Genomic DNA, 19,606 nt, shown 5'->3' with positions numbered 1-19,606 from the left:
TTAAGTTGAGTAGAAATACGATGGCTCACCCGTGCATGGAGGAGACTGAGTTTCTGTTCATCTGTAACAGAGGAGGTTGTCGACGCAGCCAGGTAGGCCTTGAAGCACCGAAGCCAATGCAAAAAAATTTCCTTTGCCTCTGCGGCCTGTGGATCGAGTTCCAGTCGGTCAGGTTTCAGGGCTGATTCCATAGTAGTTCTTTAAGCCGATTAAATTGATGCGACCATCAATTCAACCAGAGACACGAGTTGGAGTAAACTGTGGCTTTAATCGGCTTACAACTGAGCCTGCCTGCGACTATGCTGAACTGAAGGCGGACTCACAGGACCGCAGCACTTATACTTCCTGAACGGGGTGGAGCCGAGGGCGGAGCCCTGTACATGCTCCTCATCTCCCCCTGTGGGCAGAGCCGCGCAATGGCTCACAGATGGAGCCCACAGGGACACGGTAATGTACAGTGTGAATTATAGTGGTTACACATTCACCACACTACCTCCAAATCATGCAGGTGTATTAACATTTCCCAGGGCGTGTGGATAACAGCAACGTCCTGGGACACTCGGAGACCCCCGGCAGCTTCGAGGACCACTCCAAGATGACGGGTTGGCACTTGCGGGATAAGGGGTACCCGCTGAGGCCAATGCAGAGACCCGATATAACGAGGTCCATGTTGCCACTAGCGCTGTCATTGAGCAATGCATCAGACTGCCCAAAATGCAGTTCTAATGCCTGGACCACTCTGGTGGTGCACTGCTGTACACCCCCCAGAGGGTCTCCTAATTTATGGTGGTGTGTTGTGCCCTCCATAAACTGGCACAGCAGCGGGGCGACATGCTGGAGGAGGAGGAGGGGCATGCATTCTGGTCTGAAGGGGAGGCTGACCAGGAGGGGATGGAGGACGAGCCCAGGGACGACCTGCGAGAGAAACCAAAAGATGGGGGATAGGCGGTGGCAAGGGTCTGGTCTGCCCGGAGGGAGGCAATCATCCTCACCTGATTCTCATTGGATAAGGCTATGCCCGTCAACTCATCCCCGCACCTCTACCCCCCCCCACTCCCTTCCTTCCTCCCCCCATTTCCCCTCCTTCCTCCCCCCATTTCCCCTTCTTCCTCCCCCCTTTCCCCTCCTTCCTCCCATTCACTCCTTCCTCCCCCCCTTCCATTCCTTCCTCATCCATTTCCCTCTTTCTCACCTCCCAATTCCCCAACCCCTCCCCCTCTCTCCAACTATCCTGATCCACCCTCTCAGGGTCTGTGTAACATCACCCCAGGGTGATGGGACTGTGTCGACACTGTTAGCGGATCAATATACAAGGCAGGAGAGTGATGATACCTCACTGTGAGGAAAGCTCTGGTGCTCCTCAGTTTCTGCCAGAGTCTGAGTCCTGTCTCTCTGTCGACAGCGCGCTCAAACCCATCACCTAATCATTCTATGACTAACGTAGGACAAAAGTTCGGTGCAACATCGTGGGCCGAAGGGCCTGTTCTGTGCTGTATTTCTCTATCTATCTATCTACCTATACGGTGTCTGCATCGGGGCTCTCATTATAGGGCCACCGTGTTCAGGGGTGGGGGCAGCGGAGGAAAATAGGGGGTGGAGGCAGGCCCACTGTGAAGATTAACATGATAGAGGCTGCACATGTATCAGGTACAACATGTTTTAATAGGGAACACTGGATATTTCCATTTCCCCTCGCTACACATACTGACAACCCCTTTCCCAGAGCCCACTCACTGCTCCTCAATCTTCTCGATCTTACATGGTCTAGTGCTACATCTACGTGCATCCCAGGATGCACATCAGAGGTGGAGGCAGCCGCTGCTATCGCGCCCTGTGCCCTTTGATGTCCTTGGCGGATGACATCTACAGGGACTGGAGCCAGTGGTCCTGGTCGACTTACTGGTGTCACTGCCTTCGTCATGCCACCCTGTTCTCCCCGCTGCCCTTGTGGTGCGCCAGTATCAAGAGGGAGGGATTTGGAAGGACTAGAGAGCGCCATCATCTCCTTGGTGGCAGGCCTCAGTTGGTCTCCAGCGTTTCCTCCTCCCTGATGATGCCCGTAGGCTCCTGGAGGTCACCATGGGACAGAAGGACAGCTGGAGCTCCAGAGGCCTCTTCATCATCTGGCTCTGCCAGTCCTGGCACTTCCCTGTTGTCTGCACCATGGTGTTGACGCCCCCAGCGATGCTTCTCAGTGACTGGGTCACGCTCTGCAGTGCCCCGGCAATGTCCACCTGCACCTGGGACATGCTCCTCAGTAACTGGGACATGAAGTCAAGGCCCTCAACCGTGGTCATCGCAGTCTGATCCGTGCCCTGGGCATCCCACTCAAGACGTTGATCTCATGCTCCAGGCTTTCCGCTGCGGCCGCCACCCTAGCAGTGTTGGCCTCGGTCCACATATTGTAGGGACCGTCTCCTGTGCCCAAAGCCTTTGGGACTCCTCCAATCGGCTATGCACTCACTGAAATGTCGCTGACATCTCCTGCTGAATCTCATCTAGATCAAGGCAGCATGGCAGCACAAGTGGATAGCACTGTGGCTTCACAGCGCCAGGGTCCCAGGTTCGATTCTCTGCTGGGTCACTGTCTGTGCGGAGTCTGCACGTTCTCCCTGTGTCTGTGTGGGTTTCCTCCGGGTGCTCCGGTTTCCTCCCACAGTCCAAAGACGTGCAGGCTAGTTGGATTGGACATGCTAAATTGCCCTTAGTGACCCAAAAATGTTAGGAGGGGTTATTGGGTTATGGGGATAGGGTGGAAGTGAGGGCTTAAGTGGGTCGGTGCAGACTCGATGGGGCATCCCTTAGTACAATGTCAAGAAAGTACATTTTTACCCCGACCCATCATTCGCTGCCTGAAAGAGTAGTGGAAAGAATTTCAATCGGAACTTTCAAAGAGGAATTGGGTAAATATTTGCAAAGGAAAAATTTGCAGGACTATGGGGAAAGAACATGCCTCCGATTAATAGTTTCTTCATAGAGTCATGACGCGCTGAAACTGTCTCTGTGTGTTATATGATTTTACAATTGATCCAGCATCCTGCCATCTTTCCCTGTTAACTGTCAGTGTGTGTGCATGTGCTTGCATGTTTGTGTATATGTCTTTTGTCTTGTTTGCTTGTTTAGTTTCCACAACTGTATTGGTCACGTCGAATCCAAGTGCTACGACTGCCATAGACATTCCTACCATGGTTAGCTCAACTGGGAAACCAACACGTAAGCTATTTCTTTCTGACCTGTGATATTTCAGCAAGGCGAGCTGTTAAAAGGAACCAGCATTTATATAGCAGAGTGCCTTGATACAAATGAATGGTTATGGAAGTGGAATCACTGTTACACAGTAGAATGCAGCAGCTAATTTACACAGGGCACCTCAACAATCAATGAGTTAATGACCAGCTAAAAAGGTACAGAGAGGTACTGGAGAGGGTGCAGAGGAGATGTACAAGGATGACACCAGAAATGTTTGAGTATGTGTATCAAGGACAGAACATAGAGGCTGGGTCTCTTCTCTCTTGAAGAAGGATGAGAGGTGACCTAACAGAGGTCTTTAAAATTATGAAAGGTTTTGATTGAGTGGATTGAGGGCAGCACGGTAGCTTGGTGGTTAGCATAAATGCTTCACAGCTCCAGGGTCCCAGGTTCGATTCCCGGCTGGGTCACTGTCTGTGTGGAGTCTGCACGTCCTCCCCGTGTGTGCGTGGGTTTCCTCCGGGTGCTCCGGTTTCCTCCCACAGTCCAAAGATGTGCGGGTTAGGTGGATTGGCCGTGCTAAATTGCCCGTAGTGTCCTAAAAAGTAAGGTTAAGGTTGTTGGGTTACGGGTATAGGGTGGATACGTGGGTTTGAGTAGGGTGATCATTGCTCGGCACAACATCGAGGGCCGAAGGGCCTGTTCTGTGCTGTACTGTTCTATGTTCTATGTTCTATATGAGGGGAATAAGATTACTATGGTAGATTTACATGAGGAAAAATGGAGGGAGGTTTGATGGAATAGAAACCCTGGCATGGACTGTTTTTGTGCCATATATCCAATGTACCCCTAAACTAATAGGTCATAATCATCAAGGGGTGGGTGCTAGTCACACCATCAAGGCAGCCATTCTGCCAAACCCTTGTTAACAGTTGTGTGTTTTGTACTGTGTCTTTAGTTGCTGCAGCCAAATCGGCCATGTCAAATACAAAGGCTACTACTGCCATGGACGGCACACTTGACTCAAATGGGAAGTCAACAAGTAAGATAATGCTTCCTCAGTTATGATATGTCAGCTGTTCTTCAAATAAGTGCCCGGGATTCAAACATTCAAAAGAGAAATAGTGGGTATAGACTTGAACAGAAAAATCCCAAGGAAGAATTGATTTGCTTATGAGGAAAATAATAATGTGCATTTCTCCAGCATCTTTCTCAACTGCAGGATATCCAAAAGCAATTTACAGTCAATGGACTAATTTTGAAGTATAGTCACTGGTAATGTAGGGCGCACAGCAGCTAATTGCAATGTGATAATAACTAGATCATCTAGTAGGGGCAGCACGGTAGCATAGTGGTTAGCATAAATGCTTCACAGCTCCAGGGTCCCAGGTTCGATTCCCGGCTGGGTCACTGTCTGTGTGGAGTCTGCACGTCCTCCCCGTGTGTGCGTGGGTTTCCTCCGGGTGCTCCGGTTTCCTCCCACTGTCCAAAGATGTGCGGGTTAGGTGGATTGGCCATAATAAATTGCCCGTAGTGTCCTAATAGTAAGGTTAAGGGGGGAGTTGTTGGATTACGGGTATAGGGTGGATACGTGGGTTTGAGTAGGGTGATCATTGCTCGGCACAACATCGAGGGCCGAAGGGCCTGTTCTGTGCTGTACTGTTCTATGTTCTATGTTCTATCTGTTTTAGCTGTTTTGACTGTGTGATAAGTATTGGCCAGATCATCAAGGATAATCCCTTTCTTATCTATAAAACAGTGCCTGCTGTTTTTACATTTCTGTCAACACTGTCTCTCCTGCCACCACACTGCAACAAGATGTCAGTGTCACTAACATCATCATTGTGCACTTGCAGATGGCGGCACGCACTCTACTGTTAGGCGCACGGTGCTGCTGATATAATCGTGTGTGCCCATTGAAGGTGCGTCACCCATTTGCTCACTGCACTCCCTGCCCTGTTTGCCACTTGATCCCGAGCCCACTTGCCACCTCACTCACGCCTCGCCCACTGCTTTGCCCCAGCCCCAGTAACAGCCCCTACCCCACTCACACAATGATCACTGCTTTACACACCCCCCCTCATCCTGCTCACTGCTTTGTCCCAGCTCTGCTCAATACCCCATTCACACCCTGCTTACTGTTTTGATTCCAACCCTGCTCACACTGCATTTACTGCTTTGCTCTCACCACCCACTTTCTTCAGGGCAAGTAGAGATGGGCAGCAACTGGTGACATTTCCAGGAACATGGACATCCCGTGAAAGAATGCAAAAAAACCTCTTGATCCAGGGTCCTGTTGATTGCGGCACTTCAAATGTTTCAAGTGTCCAGGTACTCTTCAGATGCAATAAAGGTTTCCACCTCTAACATCCTTTCCGGCAGTTAGTTCCGGACAATAATTACACCTCATCATTCCTTGAGGCCAGTACACCATTTATGCAGGCACGTCAGGTACTGCAAAGAATCTCCCCACTTGCCTGGATGACTGGCTTTCTTGAGTTTAAACGCATAAACATTTTATTGTGCTAATAACCCACCCAGGTAAAGATAGTTAAAGTATTATAAAAGGTAAGCATACATCCCTTTTGTTGCAACACACACACACACACATGCAAAAATACAATTGCAAGGTGGGGTAAACGTTTGGCCAAATTAAGATTCAATGATAAAAGGCAAAAGCATAAAGATTCCTTTGCTGATTTTTCTGGCTGAGGCGGTTCTCAAAGTGGTAATCTTCGTTTTTTTTCCTGGAAATGTTGCTTTGTAATGCCTTTGATGCACGATCAATTGCACGAAAGACTCAGATTGGTACAACTGTGGCTTTATTCCAGTCAGATACGTGGCCTCCTACAGCAGCTGGCGAAATGGCTGATCAGGAGGAGGTCATCCATATTTATACGGCTCCTTGTGGGCGGAGCTAGCCAGCAGGGGCTACCGGCGAACCTGTAGTGCAGGTCCTACCGTACATCCCCTAATACAGGTGCACAGTGGTTCACCACAGCCTTTTTTTGAATTTATCTGTCTGCTGTCCAATATGAACAGGCAGGGTCCAACTCAGTCAAAATGAGAGGCAAACAGCTTTTTGCTGCCTTCAGATGCTCCTCCTCTGGCAAACAGGATTTTCGAAGAAAAGACATTTCAAAATGGTGATTCTGATCACATGACCTCTCTCTCCCTAATGATTGAGTATTCCTCAGAAAGGAGTTGATTAGCTCATATCTGGACACTTTGGGAAACTCTGACCTGGATTCTCCGATTCTGCGGCTACGTGCACAGGATCCATCTAGTCTTATGACCAAAACGTCAGCGCCACCCCGCACCTATGCTCCGTCCAGTGGTGGGCTAGCAGCAGTGCCACGGCTTTACCTGCCGATGGCAATGCAGAATGCGCGCATGCGCACGCGGCGGCCGGTGGTGGCCGCGCTGTACAACATGGCGGTGGCCGTGCGCCGATCTCCAGCGTGCCAAAAACTGCCCCCCTGTAACCCCATTTTGCCACACCCGGACCACTCCCCCCCAGCCCCTGCCGAAGCCCCCGCCCCCTGCCAGCGGACCGGCTCTCCCCTGACTGTGACAGCGCTGGACACAGTCCGCAGCCGCCACGCAAGGTCCCCAAAAAGTGAGAGGTCACATGCCCCACGCCGTCGGGGACTCAGCCCATCGGGGTCAGAGCATCGGGAAAGGGCCTCAGGTGACGTCCTGAGGCTGTCCCGTCGGCGTGCGGCGTACTCTTAGAGTGCACCGTTCTTGAAGGGGCAGAGAATCGGAAAACTGGCGCTGCCTCCGATTCCGGCGTAAAAATGTATTCTCCGGCGATCGCCGAAAGAGATTTTGGAGTCGGCGATCGGAGAATCCAGCCCCATGTTCTCCCACTGGAGATGAGTCGCCTCTGATTTGTGCTTATGCTGGGAGCCCTGAGATGATTCATCATGCTTTGCCATGCAAATCTATGTATGGCAGGGATTGCAAGGGATTCCCTTGCGAACCCCGCTATCGGTCCGCCATTTTGGGTGCACAGCATTGATAGCAAATGACTGGCCCCCTCCCCCCTGCAATGCAATTCTGCCCCCCACCATCGAATTTTCTGGGTCACCCCTCCCCACAGTTTGAAGGTATCCTGAACACCCTACCCATACCAAACCCCATCAGAGACCCCCATAACAGAACCCCAATGAGAGATCCCCCTTAACAGAGCCCCCCACCAGAGACCCCCCATAACAAAGCCTCCAGCAGAGACCCCCATAATAGACCGCCCACCTCTCGACCAATTGGTGAGCAGTCACATGACTACTCCCAGCCAATCAGCCGAGAGGTACATGACCAGCCAGAGCCAATGGGAAACCAGTGCTCTGCACCAATGGCAGTGCTCCCATTCATACCACCACACCCCCATAACAGACCGCCCCCAATACAGAGATCCCTGCCTACACCTGCTGCTTCAGGCAGACAACGCAGCAGCTGTAAATTCTGAGAAACCAAAAATCACATCTCCAGGGTTTAAATCCCTCAGATCTTTGATCTGCAAGGCTTTCAATCACACCAATGAGACATTACTTGTACTAGGCTGTTATTGACAACTTCTAGACAGCCAGCTATCTGGATTGTTTAATTTCATTTCCCTTGAGGCTTGAAAGGATCTCATGTAGCCTGCTGTGAAACTAAGCACAATGGGCGCGATTCTCCAGACTCACGACGGTTCGGAGAATAGCGGGCGTCGGAAATTTTTACGCCGACGCTGTTCCGACGCCCTCCCGCTATTCTCCGAACCCCGCAAAATGTCGGAGTCGCCAACCCGACAAACGCCTCCTTCCCGCCCCTGACACGACCAGAATCGCCACTGATAGCCCCCCCCCACTATTCACCGGCCCGGATGGGCCGAAGTCCCGACGTCATGGCGCCCTGTTTGCACGTCATGAAACACACCTGCTTTTTAAATTCGTCAACCAGTCGGCCTGGCTGACGACAGCTTGGAGGAGGTGAGCGCACCGTTCAGCGCACCGCTCAGCGCACCGCTCGAGTCTGGCCACAACGGGGAAGGCATCCCTGAGAACGGGAGGGAGTCCAGAGCGGGGGGAGTGGGGGCGACGGGGGAGGCAGTGGGGGCGACGGGGGAGGCAGTGGGGGGCGACGGGGGAGGCAGTGGGGGGCGACGGAGGGGGGGGGGGTTAGGTAGAGAGTGAGCCGTCCAACCCCGTAACAAAATGTCTGCCAGCATGCCATGGCGTGCCGGTCACGAGGACACGGCCGCTGGTTCCCCTGTGGCTTACGGCCACAGGCCACTGACGCACCCGTGAGGAGGCCATAGTTTACTGGCCGTTGGATGCAGAAAGTGACCAGGGGTTAGGCTGCCCGCGTGTCAGCAGCGCGACCAGGCCACCGGGACACACTGGTATCCCATGGCTGGCGGCTGCCGAGGTGTCAACTAACCTCCGTCTAACATGTCCCGTTTCTCTGCCCCCCACCACCCTTCTGTAGGTTAGCACGATGTATGGGAACAGAACGGCTATGTTCTGCGCAGTGGTTGGGGCCGCTCTACTGGATTTGGAGATGCAGCAGCATCCACACCCACAACCCGCAGTGGATGCAGGGCCAGCTGCAGCAGCAGAGGGAAGGGCCGAGGAGTTGCCAGTCGTCGAGCAGCATGGGGGGGGAGGAGGAGGAGGAAGAGGAAGAGGAGAGAGTGAGGGTGCAGCCACGGCGCCAGAGGCGACGACCAAAGCCGAGGGTGTACCATGTCCGGGTCTCTTTCCTAACAATGACGGACATCACCTGCAGGAGAAGACTCCGGCTGAGTAGGCGGGCGGTGATACATATCTGCCACCTCGTGGTGCATCTCGCCCCACGTGGAACCGGGGGGAGGACACGCGATCCCGGTTGCCATCAAGGTGACGGTCGCTCTGAACTTCTATGCTACCGGCTCCTTCCAGTCTCCGAGCGGGGACGTCTCCGGGATCTCCCAGTCATCGGTCCACAGGTGCATCAGGGATGTGACCGACTCCCTCTATGCCATCGCGCACCGCTACATCACCTTTCCCGAGGACCAAGCAAGTCAAGACTCACGAGCCCGTGGATTTGCCAGTGTGGCCGGGATACCGAGGGTTCAGGGGTCAATCGACTGTGTTCACGTCCCGATGCGCCCGCCTGCTGTGGACAAGGAAGTGTTCACAAACAGAAGGGGGACATACTCCATTAATGTCCAGGTGGTATGCGACCCCCACATGAGGATCATGAACGTCTGTGCAAGGTTCCCAGGGAGTGTGCATGACTCCTACATACTGGCGCAGTCGTTCATCCCTGCGATGTTTGAGGGACGTCCCCCCCGGCTGAGGGGCTGGTTGCTAGGCGACAGGGGTTATCCGCTGAGGTCTTGGCTGATGACGCCTATACGGAGGCCTCAGACCAATGCGGAAACACGATACAACGAGGCCCATGCAGCAACCAGGGGTGTGGTGGAGCGCTGCCTTGGCCTCCTGAAGATGAGATTCAGGTGCCTGGACCGCTCCGGAGGGGCCCTGCAGTACCAGGCCGACAGGGTCGCTCGCATTGTAGTGGTCTGCTGTGCGCTGCACAACATCGCGATGCAGAGGGGAGATGACCTGCTGCAGGAGGCGGAGGGAGAAGCTAGTGGCAGTGGTGCCAGCACAGAGGAGGAGGAGGAGGAGGAGGAGGAGGAGGAGGAGGAGGCGACGGAGGGAGGAGGAGGAGGAGGAGGCTGGCGGAGTGGCGGGCGCAGAACGCAGATACGACCCAGGTGCTGGTGATGTCCAGTAGGCGGCACGACGGACCCGGCAAGGACGGCGGGCACGCGACGCCCTGGTGGCAGCACGGTTCACGCATCGCATGTGACGTCCCCGATGAACACCAAACCACCACCTGCATCACTAGTCATGCAGAGGGTCACCACACAACTGCCACCACCACAACCCCCCCCCCCCCCCCCCCCCCTCAGTGTACACTGCTCCACTTCGACATGACGCTTATCACTGGGTCCAGACGGTATGGCACAACATTGATGGCTGTGTCAGCGGGTGTGATCAGTGCCATGTGGAATGATGACAGCCCGCTCTGCGAAGAGCTGTGAGCTCAGAATCGTTAGAGAGAGTCTGACCCATGGCAATAGCTGAACCATCCACCTTGGTGGCCGCTGAGTTCGTCACTGACACTCCATCACGTGCCCGCGTGGGCTAGCTGTGGGAGTGGGTAGGGGCAGGGACTGCACACCCGGCACCGAGGTTTCACCACCCGTCAACCCCAGCGACGCTCGGTCACCATCACGATTCCTGTGGCTGTGGAACAATCACACGGTATTACAAGTAAGGTGGAACAGTGCGTTTAATATTAACAATTATTTACAGGTGCCCTAGCCCCTACAACTAAACTGTGCCCTTCACCCGTGCCAACTTACTCAGTGTCTATCTTAGTTGCCTTACGGGCCCTACCACTACGTCTAAGTGACTCCCCAGATGATACAGCAGGAGTGGAGGAGGATTGCTGCGAATCGCCCCCCTCGACTCGTTTCTCCTTGGCTAAGCGTTTCCTGGGGCGACCCGGCCTTGTTGGGCCAGGCTGCTCTGCGGGCGTCTCGGGTGACATTGTGCCACCCTGCTCTGCCTGCTGCCCACCCGATGCACCAGGGATGGGACGGGGGGAGGCCGAGAATTCCGGGACGTCCCGTGATGGCCTTAATGGGACGGACCCCGAAACCTCCTCCTCCCTCGGGGAGCCCGGTGGCCCCCGGGCCTCACTTTGGGACAGAGGTGCGAGCGGGGAGGTGCCCCGTCGCACCACCGACACCTGGCGCTGCCAGTCCTGGAGGCCTGCAACGGGACAGAGGATGGGGGAGGTGTCCCAGTGGGCAGGGTGTGTGAAGGGACAGAGGATGGGGGAGGTGTCCCAGTGGGCCGGGTGTGTGAAGGGACAGAGGATGGGGGAGGGGTGAGTGTTTGTCAGGGAGGGTTGTCTCACTTGCTGCAGTTCCGCCAACCTCGCATAGCGCGATATCGCGGCTGGCAGACCCCCCAACAAGGTCCAGGGCCCTCTGTTCAAAGGTGCTGAGGGGGTGCAGGTTGGGCGAACCCCCTCCAGTCTTGTGCCGCTCACGGTGGTTATGAGCGGCCTTGGCCTGTTGGGGGAGGGAACATAGGTAGATCATTACAAAACGGAAGGTATCAGCAGTCCGTTCAGGTACTGGCACAGTTTGGGGGGGGTCAAGTTGTCATAAGACGATTGCATCTCTCCTCGGGGCCATCCTCTGTCCCTTCACACACCCTGCCCACTGGGACACCTCCCCCATCCTCTGTCCCTTCACACACCCTGCCCACTGGGACCATCCAGGGGCCTGCCGAGCAAATCGAAATAACCCGTCTCATTCTCTTCCCTAGGACGTGATGCCGAACGACCAGGGCCGTCTGCCTCCAGACGGAGACAGGAATCTGCCGCCACCTCACCCGGGGCCTCAGAACAGAGGATGCCCGATCAGCGGGCAGCCCCATCCGCCCCAACCCAATCTGCGGACCAGGACGCACAGAGGGTTCGAAGTCCACAACCACCAGAAATGGCCAGGGACAACCCTCCTGACGCTGAGCAGCCCCACACCCTGGAGGAGGCCCTAAACATTGAGAGTGTCGGGCTTGCGGCACTGCTTTCTCCCACCACATCCACCATCCCAGAGACACACACCCCGGCGGGCCTATTTAGTGATGAGTCTCCTGGGGCACAGTCTGGTTGGCACATCACAGCTGAGCAGGTACAGCAGGTGGAGGTCGGAGCAACAGAGGGCCCGGACTCGCGGAGGCCAGACCAGGCCCAAGATGCAGCTGGCTCCCAGACGTTTTCTGAGTTCCTGGAGTTTATCAACCCACCCGCACAGCCGATGCCTCAGGAAACCCAGGGAAACAATGGCGGGAGGAGGGCTGCCTTCCTGGCTCTGCAGACGCTGTTAGAGGAGTCGAACCGCGTCCAAGAGCAGGGAGTGGTGCCGCTCATGGCAGAGACCCAGTCCGACACCGCACGGGTGGCATCCGCGGTGGAGGCAATGGGTCAGGTTATGCAAGACGTTGGGGTTAATGTGCACGCGTCATCCTCGGCCCTGGACAGGGTTGCCCTCTCACAGGCAGCAATGTGCCAGAGCCAAAACGACATTGCCGGCGCCATGCGAGCCATGGCCGAGTCTCAGCAGGCCATGGCACAGTCCCAGCACGCCATGGCCCAGTCTCAGCACGCCATGGCCCAGTCTCAGCACGCCATGGCACAGTCGCAGCAGTCGATAGCACAGTCCCAGCAGTCGATAGCACAGTCCCAGCAGTCGGTCGCGGAGACCATCAACCGCCTGACACATGTGCTGGATGGCATCGTGCACACACAGGTTGAGGTCGCACAGTCCCTGGTGGGAATGTCTAACTCCTTGGACTCCGTCTCTGCAAACCTTCGGATCCTGGTGGATACCGTTGCAGGCCTCCAGGACTGGCAACGCCAGGTGTCGGTGGTGCGACGGGGCACCTCCCCGCTCGCACCTCTGTCCCAAAGTGAGGCCCGGGGGCCACCGGGCTCCCCGAGGGAGGAGGAGGTTTCGGGGTCCGTCCCATTAAGGCCATCACGGGACGTCCCGGAATTCTCGGCCTCCCCCCGTCCCATCCCTGGTGCATCGGGTGGGCAGCAGGCAGAGCAGTGTGGCACAATGTCACCCGAGACGCCCGCAGAGCAGCCTGGCCCATCAAGGCCGGGTCGCCCAAGGAAACGCTTGGCCAAGGAGAAACGAGTCGAGGGGGGCGATTCGCAGCAATCCTCCTCCACTCCTGCTGTATCATCTGGGGAGTCACTTAGACGTAGTGGTAGGGCCCGTAAGGCAACTAAGATAGACACTGAGTAAGTTGGCATGGGTGAAGGGCACAGTTTAGTTGTAGGGGCTAGGGCACCTGTAAATAATTGTTAATATTAAACGCACTGTTCCACCTTACTTGTAATACCGTGTGATTGTTCCACAGCCACAGGAATCGTGATGGTGACCGAGCGTCGCTGGGGTTGACGGGTGGTGAAACCTCGGTGCCGGGTGTGCAGTCCCTGCCCCTACCCACTCCCACAGCTAGCCCACGCGGGCACGTGATGGAGTGTCAGTGACGAACTCAGCGGCCACCAAGGTGGATGGTTCAGCTATTGCCATGGGTCAGACTCTCTCTAACGATTCTGAGCTCACAGCTCTTCGCAGAGCGGGCTGTCATCATTCCACATGGCACTGATCACACCCGCTGACACAGCCATCAATGTTGTGCCATACTGTCTGGACCCAGTGATAAGCGTCATGTCGAAGTGGAGCAGTGTACACTGAGGGAGGGGGGGGGGGGGGTTGTGGTGGTGGCAGTTGTGTGGTGACCCTCTGCATGACTAGCGATGCAGGTGGTGGTTTGGTGTTCATCGGGGACGTCACATGCAATGCGTGAACCGTGCTGCCACCAGGGCGTCGCGTGCCCGCCGTCCTTGCTGGGTCCGTCGTGCCGCCTCCTGGACATCACCAGCACCTGGGCCGTGTCTGCGTTCTGCGCCCGCCACTCCGCCAGCCTCCTCCTCCTCCTCCTCCCTCGCCTCCTCCTCCTCCTCCTCCTCCTCCTCCTCCCTCGCCTCCTCCTCCTCCTCCTCCTCCTCCTCCTCCTCTGTGCTGGCACCACTGCCACTAGCTTCTCCCTCCGCCTCCTGCAGCAGGTCATCTCCCCTCTGCATCGCGATGTTGTGCAGCGCACAGCAGACCACTACAATGCGAGCGACCCTGTCGGCCTGGTACTGCAGGGCCCCTCCGGAGTGGTCCAGGCACCTGAATCTCATCTTCAGGAGGCCAAGGCAGCGCTCCACCACACCCCTGGTTGCTGCATGGGCCTCGTTGTATCGTGTTTCCGCATTGGTCTGAGGCCTCCGTATAGGCGTCATCAGCCAAGACCTCAGCGGATAACCCCTGTCGCCTAGCAACCAGCCCCTCAGCCGGGGGGGACGTCCCTCAAACATCGCAGGGATGAACGACCTGCGCCAGTATGTAGGAGTCATGCACACTCCCTGGGAACCTTGCACAGACGTTCATGATCCTCATGTGGGGGTCGCATACCACCTGGACATTAATGGAGTATGTCCCCCTTCTGTTTGTGAACACTTCCTTGTCCACAGCAGGCGGGCGCATCGGGACGTGAACACAGTCGATTGACCCCTGAACCCTCGGTATCCCGGCCACACTGGCAAATCCACGGGCTCGTGAGTCTTGACTTGCTTGGTCCTTGGGAAAGGTGATGTAGCGGTCCGCGATGGCATAGAGGGCGTCGGTCACATCCCGGATGCACCTGTGCACCGATGACTGGGAGATCCCGGAGACGTCCCCGCTCGGAGACTGGAAGGAGCCGGTAGCATAGAAGTTCAGAGCGACCGTCACCTTGATGGCAACCGGGATCGCGTGTCCTCCCCCCCCGTTCCACGTGGGGCGAGGTGCGACAGCAGGAGTTGGCAGATATGTATCACCGTCTGCCTACTCAGCCGGAGTCTTCTCCTGCAGGTGATGTCCGTCATTGTTAGGAAAGAGACCCGGACATGGTACACCCTCGGCTTTGATCGTCGCCTCTGGCGCCGTGGCTGCACCCTCACTCTCTCCTCTTCCTCTTCCTCCTCCTCCTCCCCCCCCATGCTGCTCGACGACTGGCAACTCCTCGGCCCTTCCCTCTGCTGCTGCAGCTGGCCCTGCATCCACTGCGGGTTGTGGGTGTGGATGCTGCTGCATCTCCAAATCCAGTAGAGCGGCCCCAACCACTGCGCAGAACATAGCCGTTCTGTTCCCATACATCGTGCTAACCTACAGAAGGGTGGTGGGAGGCAGAGAAACGGGACATGTTAGACGGAGGTTAGTCGACACCTCGGCAGCCGCCAGCCATGGGATACCAGTGTGTCCCGGTGGCCTGGTCGCGCTGCTGACACGCGGTCAGCCTAATCCCTGGTCACTTTCTGCATCCAACGGCCAGTAAACTATGGCCTCCTCACGGGTGCGTCAGTGGCCTGTGTCCGGAAGCCACAGGGGAACCAGCGGCCGTGTCCTCGTCACCGGCACACCATGGCATGCTGGCAGACATTTTGTTACGGGGTTGGACGGATCACTCTCTACCTAACCCCCCCCCTCCGTCGCCCCCCACTGCCTCCCCGTCTCCCCCACTGCCCCCTCCGTCTCCCCCACTGCCCCCTCCGTCTCCCCCACTGCCTCCCCCGTCTCCCCCACTGCCTCCCCCGTCGCCCCCCACTGCCTCCCCCGTCGCCCCCCACTGCCTCCCCCGTCCCCCCACTGCCTCCCCCGTCGCCCCCCACTGCCCCCTTCGTCTCCCCCACTGCCCGCTCCGTCTCCCCCACTGCCTCCCCGTCACCCCCCACTGCCGCCTCCATCTCCCCCACTGCCCCCTCCGTCTCCCCCACTGCCCGCTCCGTCTCCCCCACTGCCTCCCCCGTCTCCCCCACTGCCTCCCCCGTCGCCCCCACTGCCTCCCCCGTCGCCCCCACTCCCCCCGCTCTGTACCCCCTCCCGTTCTCAGGGATGCCTTCCCCGTTGTGGCCAGACTCGAGCGGTGCGCTGAGCGGTGCGCTGAGCGGTGCGCTGAGCGGTGCGCTGAGCGGTGCGCTGAGCGGTGCGCAGAGTGGTGCCCTGACCTCCTCCAAGCTGTCGTCAGCCAGGCCGACTGGTTGACGAATTTAAAAAGCAGGTGTGTTTCACGACGTGCAAACAGGGCGCCATGACGTCGGGACTTCGGCCCATCCGGGCCGGTGAATAGTGGGGGGGGGGGCTATCAGTGGCGATTCTGGTCGTGTCAGGGGCGGGGAAGGAGGCGTTTGTCGGGAATGGCGACTCCGACATTTTGCGGGGTTCGGAGAATAGCGGGAGGGCGTCGGAACAGCGTCGCCGTAAAAATTTCCGACGCCCGCTATTCTCCGAACCGCCGTGAGTGCGGAGAATCGCGCCCATTGTCTTTGACTGACAACAGAGACCATGAGAAATGTGGCGGGGTCAGGTGAGTACAGTGTGTGTGCACAGGGCTAAGGAACAGAGTAATTCCCTCAGCTCTTTGTAGAAAAATTAGATTTGTGTTTTGAAATAACACATTTGGGGAGGCAAGTGGCATAGTGGTTAGCACTGCTGCCTACGGCGCTGAGGTCCCAGGTTCGATCCCGGCTCTGGGTCATTGTCCGTGTGGAGTTTGCACAATCTCCCCGTGACTGCGTGGGTTTAACCCCCCCCCAACCCAAAGATGTGCAGGTTAGGTGGATTGGCCACGCTAAATTACCCCTTAATTGGAAAAAGAATCATCAGGCATTCTAAATTTATTTTAAAAAAGAAATAACACATTTACACTTCTATCTCCTTCTGCTTAGTGTTTCAATAAAGCTGTCAAGCTATTGCTCCAACTTTAACTTGATTTAAAATTGGTGGAAACATGATACAGGCCAACAGTAGTTAATTAAGTATAACAAATTTGAATATTTATCTGATAAATTTGTATTATTATAGCTGCCCTGATGGCTCAGAATGCTGCAGGTATTTCCAGCATCTGAATCTCAATTTCATATTAATGTCTTGAAATCCTTTGTATTAGTTTCATTGTATGTTGCGGTTTGAGTGTTTGTTTTTTAAAGTCGAATAGTGGACTCGCCCAAGCAAACAAGCAAGGAAACAGCAACAGGCTTTCAGCACATCTGCATGACTCTTCTAAAACAAATCAAAACGACTTAAGCAAATCAGGACAAATGAAAATCGCTTATTGTCACAAGTAGGCTTCAAATGAAGTTACTGTGAAAAGCCCCTAGTCGTCACATTCCGGCACCTGTTTGGGGAGGCTGGTACAGGAATTGAACCGTGCTGCTGGCCCGTCTTGGTCTGCTTTCAAAGCCAGCGATTTAGCCCTGTGCTAAACCAGCTCCCAAAGAAAGGAAGTAAAGGGGTATCACAACTAAAAGGAGCAAACATCTCAAAGGACACTTACCAATTTAAAACAAAATGTTGTTCTGGGGATGGATTGATCGATGGCATAATGATCTGAAAGGCCTCCTTCTACACCGTAGGGATTGTCTGATCATTCTAATGTGTCTCAATGATTACAACCACATTGAATGATTCAGTATTGTGATACAATTGTTGCAAGCTATTGAGGGATAATCAACAACTGGTGAAACTAATGGTAGCCAATAATACGGAATGTACTGCCTGAAAGGGAGGAGGATGTCCAGTCGATGGTAAATTTCACAAGGGAATTGGATATATAGTTAATCAGGCAAGATTTGCAGGACTATGGAAAAAGAGCAAATTCGCCTGAATTGCAACGTTCTATCAAGGAGCTAGCACAAGCGCAATGGACCGAATGGACATCTTGTGGGCTATAAGATTCTATTATTTTGTGAGTTCATTTGTTATTCCTCTTTGAAATGGCTCCTATCCAGCTTAAATTTTGCTTGCAAACAAAATGTGCTTTTAAACAGATCATAGTTCATCTTTAAATAGTCAGCATAAAGTAGAAGTCTGAAAGTCCAACATTCAAGGCTTGGTTTTAAGATGATTGAACTGCAAAATCTCCGTTATAACTGGCAAATGAAAACAAAATGGTTTCCATGGAGTTTATTCTCTTGAAATGTTTGTGTGCTGTGTTTCATTTGGGACACCCATCAATCAAAAACAATTTCTAAAGTGTTTCTACTTCTTTTAGATGCTGTTACAACAGCCGCCACTATCACAACAGCCGCCACAGTCACAACTTCTACAATCCAAATTATCAGTTCAGGTAAATTATCCTTTATTGTACCTTTACATTCATTGGCAATTTTGAGTCACTTCCACAGATGTTAGCAAACATGAGTTTTGTTAATGTGACAGGTAAAGAAATTTCTTGCAATTCACACTTTGTTAACACCTTCATATATACTACCCAGTACCTCGTGCCATTCCATTTTCACCCCATCCACCACCCCATTGTGGGCAGGGTCCAGACCGAGACATCTCATGAGATCCCGTTAGATCATACCAGGCCTGGTGAGCCATGGCAATCCTGGAAGAGGCCTCTCTCCCGGGATCTACTGGCCGGGTCCCGTCCCAATTCCGCGCGGGACGCGGCCAATAGATCGCGTCCAAAGTACTTATTAAATATTCTACCTCGAAGCATATATCACTCTTTTTGTCCCTAATAGGATCCATTCCATTCCACCTCTTACTATTTACATGTCAGTAGAAGATTTTTGCATTCCCTTTTTATGTTGATGTACCATCAATTGAACGCGAGACGAGTTGCTGAACAAAAGTATGGCTTTAATATACTAGATGTTAAGCCCTGCGGTCGATTACAGTAGAAGGACGACCACCGGGAGTACTGGGTATTTATACCCCGCCCTGGAGGCGGGGTTAACTCAGCCTCTCGACCAATCGGGGAGCCGTCACATGACTGGTCTCAACCAACCGGTCGAGAGGCCCATGACCGACCAGGGCCAATGGTAAGCCGGTGTTCTGCACCAATGGCAGGCAGCTATGCTAATCATACCACCACGTATGTTAACTGCTCATTTTTCTATTCTCTCTTTACCAGTCTGATTTTTCTCTTCACTTATCCTCTCAACTTATTGCATTTGACCGAGTTCTCACCTGGAAAACTTTAACTGACATGCTTCAATATCTTGGGTGGGATTCTCCGCCAGTAGAATTCTCCGTTTCGCCGGCAGCGCACCCATGCCTGGAGGTTTCCCGGCGGCGTGGGGCGGCTGCAATGGGAAATCTCATTGGCAGGTGGCGGGAATGGAGAATCCGCCCCTTCCCTTTTCGTTTCACCATATTCTCCATCTGGCTCACCATCCCTTGGTTTGTTTATCCTGCCTTTCACTCTGCCCTACACCTGAAGCATCTCCTTCTGGAAGATCATTGTTCCACTACAGTTTTCCCTGCCAGACTTTGATTCTATTTTGCCCTGGCTTCTCATCCCATTGAAGTTATCCCTCTTCCAATTTAAATTTTCTACTGTAGAATGTTCCATGCTGTTCTGCATCATTAATTTAAACCTTATGATATGGTGGTCACCCTTCACCCAAATGCTCCCCTTTAGACTCTTGGGGCTGGATTCTCCGATTTTGAGTCTATGTCCGGAGCATGGGCGGGATTCTCTAATAAATGGGGCTATGTCCACCATGCCGGCGTGAAAACCGGCACCAACCACTCCGGACATCAATGGCCCCCGACCGGTGTGGCGGGAATCCCGCGGGCGTCCGAAAGACGGCCCCGGAGAATGGGGATGCCGGCGTCGGGGCAGCAGGACGCGATTCTCATGCCCTGCCGGGTCGGAGAATCCCGGTCTATGTGTCTAGTATTACGACCAAAAGGTTGGCGCTGCCCCCGCATCAATTCTCCGCCAGGTGGGGGGGGGGCTAGCAGCCGCGC

The 19,606-nt window shown here is 54.6% G+C and overlaps 1 protein-coding gene across 4 annotated transcripts in view; it reads left to right on the top strand.

Moving 5' to 3' along the window:
- Nucleotides 1-19,606, top strand: part of LOC119970195 (transmembrane protease serine 9-like) — a 122,682-nt gene that overhangs the window by 70,331 nt on the left and 32,745 nt on the right. For 2 of the 4 annotated variants that reach the window (XM_038804439.1, XM_038804440.1), the window contains exons 7-9: nucleotides 3,124-3,213; nucleotides 4,148-4,231; nucleotides 17,895-17,969. In XM_038804439.1, the coding sequence (XP_038660367.1) occupies nucleotides 3,124-3,213; nucleotides 4,148-4,231; nucleotides 17,895-17,969 (249 nt within the window). The remainder of the gene's footprint in view (nucleotides 1-3,123; nucleotides 3,214-4,147; nucleotides 4,232-17,894; nucleotides 17,970-19,606) is intronic. The other 2 variants (XM_038804441.1, XM_038804442.1) reach the window with 2 other exon arrangements.

Source organism: Scyliorhinus canicula, chromosome 8, assembly GCF_902713615.1.
Source record: "Scyliorhinus canicula chromosome 8, sScyCan1.1, whole genome shotgun sequence".
NCBI classification, from domain to species: Eukaryota; Metazoa; Chordata; class Chondrichthyes; order Carcharhiniformes; family Scyliorhinidae; genus Scyliorhinus; species Scyliorhinus canicula.
The sequence above is the reverse complement of the archived record's forward strand: the minus strand, read 5'-3'. Positions and strand labels throughout refer to the sequence as shown.